This window comes from Orycteropus afer, unplaced genomic scaffold (genome assembly GCF_000298275.1).
Source record: "Orycteropus afer afer isolate SDZICR_OR568_19922 unplaced genomic scaffold, OryAfe1.0 scaffold00066, whole genome shotgun sequence".
In the NCBI taxonomy this organism is placed as follows: domain Eukaryota; kingdom Metazoa; phylum Chordata; class Mammalia; order Tubulidentata; family Orycteropodidae; genus Orycteropus; species Orycteropus afer.
Genome location: NW_006921653.1, coordinates 12,114,117 through 12,115,625, shown reverse-complemented (window position 1 = coordinate 12,115,625; position 1,509 = coordinate 12,114,117). Strand labels below are relative to the sequence as shown.

The 1,509-nt window shown below is 35.1% G+C and overlaps 1 protein-coding gene across 1 annotated transcript in view; it reads right to left on the bottom strand.

Moving 5' to 3' along the window:
- Positions 1–1,039, bottom strand: part of PLSCR4 (phospholipid scramblase 4) — a gene marked incomplete at its 3' end in the record, with an annotated part of 49,220 nt that extends 48,181 nt beyond the window's left edge. Inside the window, exon 1 of the mRNA XM_007940214.2 lies at positions 901–1,039. Within this exon, the coding sequence (XP_007938405.2) occupies positions 901–1,039 (139 nt within the window). The remainder of the gene's footprint in view (positions 1–900) is intronic.
- Between the last annotated feature and the right edge of the window lie 470 nt (positions 1,040–1,509).

Below are 1,509 nucleotides of genomic sequence, written 5' to 3'. Positions count from 1 at the left end.
TAGGATTGCCCAACCTTCCTTCCGAGGAGTGGCTGGTGGGTTTGAACCGCCAGCCTTCTGGTTAGCAGTCAAGTGCCTTAGGCACTATGCTATCAGAGCTCCTTTTTAGAGCTTAGCCCAGTTGTTTTCACCTCTAAACATACATTTAAACGGATACTTAAAGAACTATCACTGCACCTTTTCATCATTTCCTAAGTCATCAAAACTATATTAGAAAATGTTAAATTGGCAAGTATTATGTGAGACTGATTAAAAACTTTTTCTTGGCCAAATGTAAGTACATTTGTAATTTTATTTCAGATGTTGCCAAAATGCTTTTTAAAAAGATTGTAATAATTCAAATTTTCTCTCGTGAATAAAAGTATCCATTTTCCTGAGTCCCTACTAGACTTAGAAAAATATTTGCCAGAATTGCAAGCTCTTATTCAGCACTCAAGGCTCTTCATCTCCATTTCTTTGAATACCTTCTCCTGCCATTTATACCATGCATGCTCCAGACCAGGGTTTTCATGACTTTGTGCTTTGGGACATACTTTTTTATTTCCCCCTCCTTTTCTTTGTTTGGGAAATTCCGTATCAGGTCAGAATAACTTGAGTTCCTTAGTTAAAGCATCCCTCAAGTCCCTGCCAGAGTCAGTGATGGTCTTCTCTGCCTGTAAATTTTGTTCATATTCCCATAATTACATGTAGACTAAGTCTCATTATTTGCACAACTTTCTTCTTCAGGAGCTTGTAACTCCTTGGATGGCAGGAATCTATTCTGGCATCTAATAAATAATTGATACCCAATAGGTTTTCCATATTTATTTATTGAAACCACTCAGTTGCTAATTAAACAAGACACCTTAACTATTAGTATGGCTTTATGGAGTGGGGGGAGATTCTGAATATTTATCCTACCTGGAACAAAATGGGAGTTGTAGTCTGGAGGGGCATCAGGTCTTGGATCTTGTGACTTTATTTTATTTTCCATTTCACTGGATGGTTGTTCAGGAGCTGTAGAGACTACATCTTGGGGAGGAGGAGCAGAAGCAGACATGATTTACAAAGGGCATAATAATATAATAGCCGGATGTATTTGTTTATTGCTGGTATAAATCAATGAATGCAACCTATATGAAATAAACTATCTTATTTCTTATAAAATGTACAATACATTGTGTGTATTAAGCATCACCTCTTCATTCATTTCATGGAGTTTTAGACCGAACATAGATTAAAGAATAAAACTGAGCAACTATAGTGTGCTTATGATCAAGTGAACTGTCATACTAGTGGTTCAGTTAACTTTTTTCTGAAAAAATTAATTTCTTAGATAGCAGAACATCTTAATTCTGTTATATAAAACAGGCAGATGTAGAGTAAATCCTATTTTTCTCCCATATCCTTTTTGGGAAATGACTGTCTAAATAAATCCAAATAATAGTACAATAAATACTTAATGGTTTGAAAAGCAATTAGACATGATCTAGTTGGCATTGCCAACTAAATAAAATAATCATATTTTGC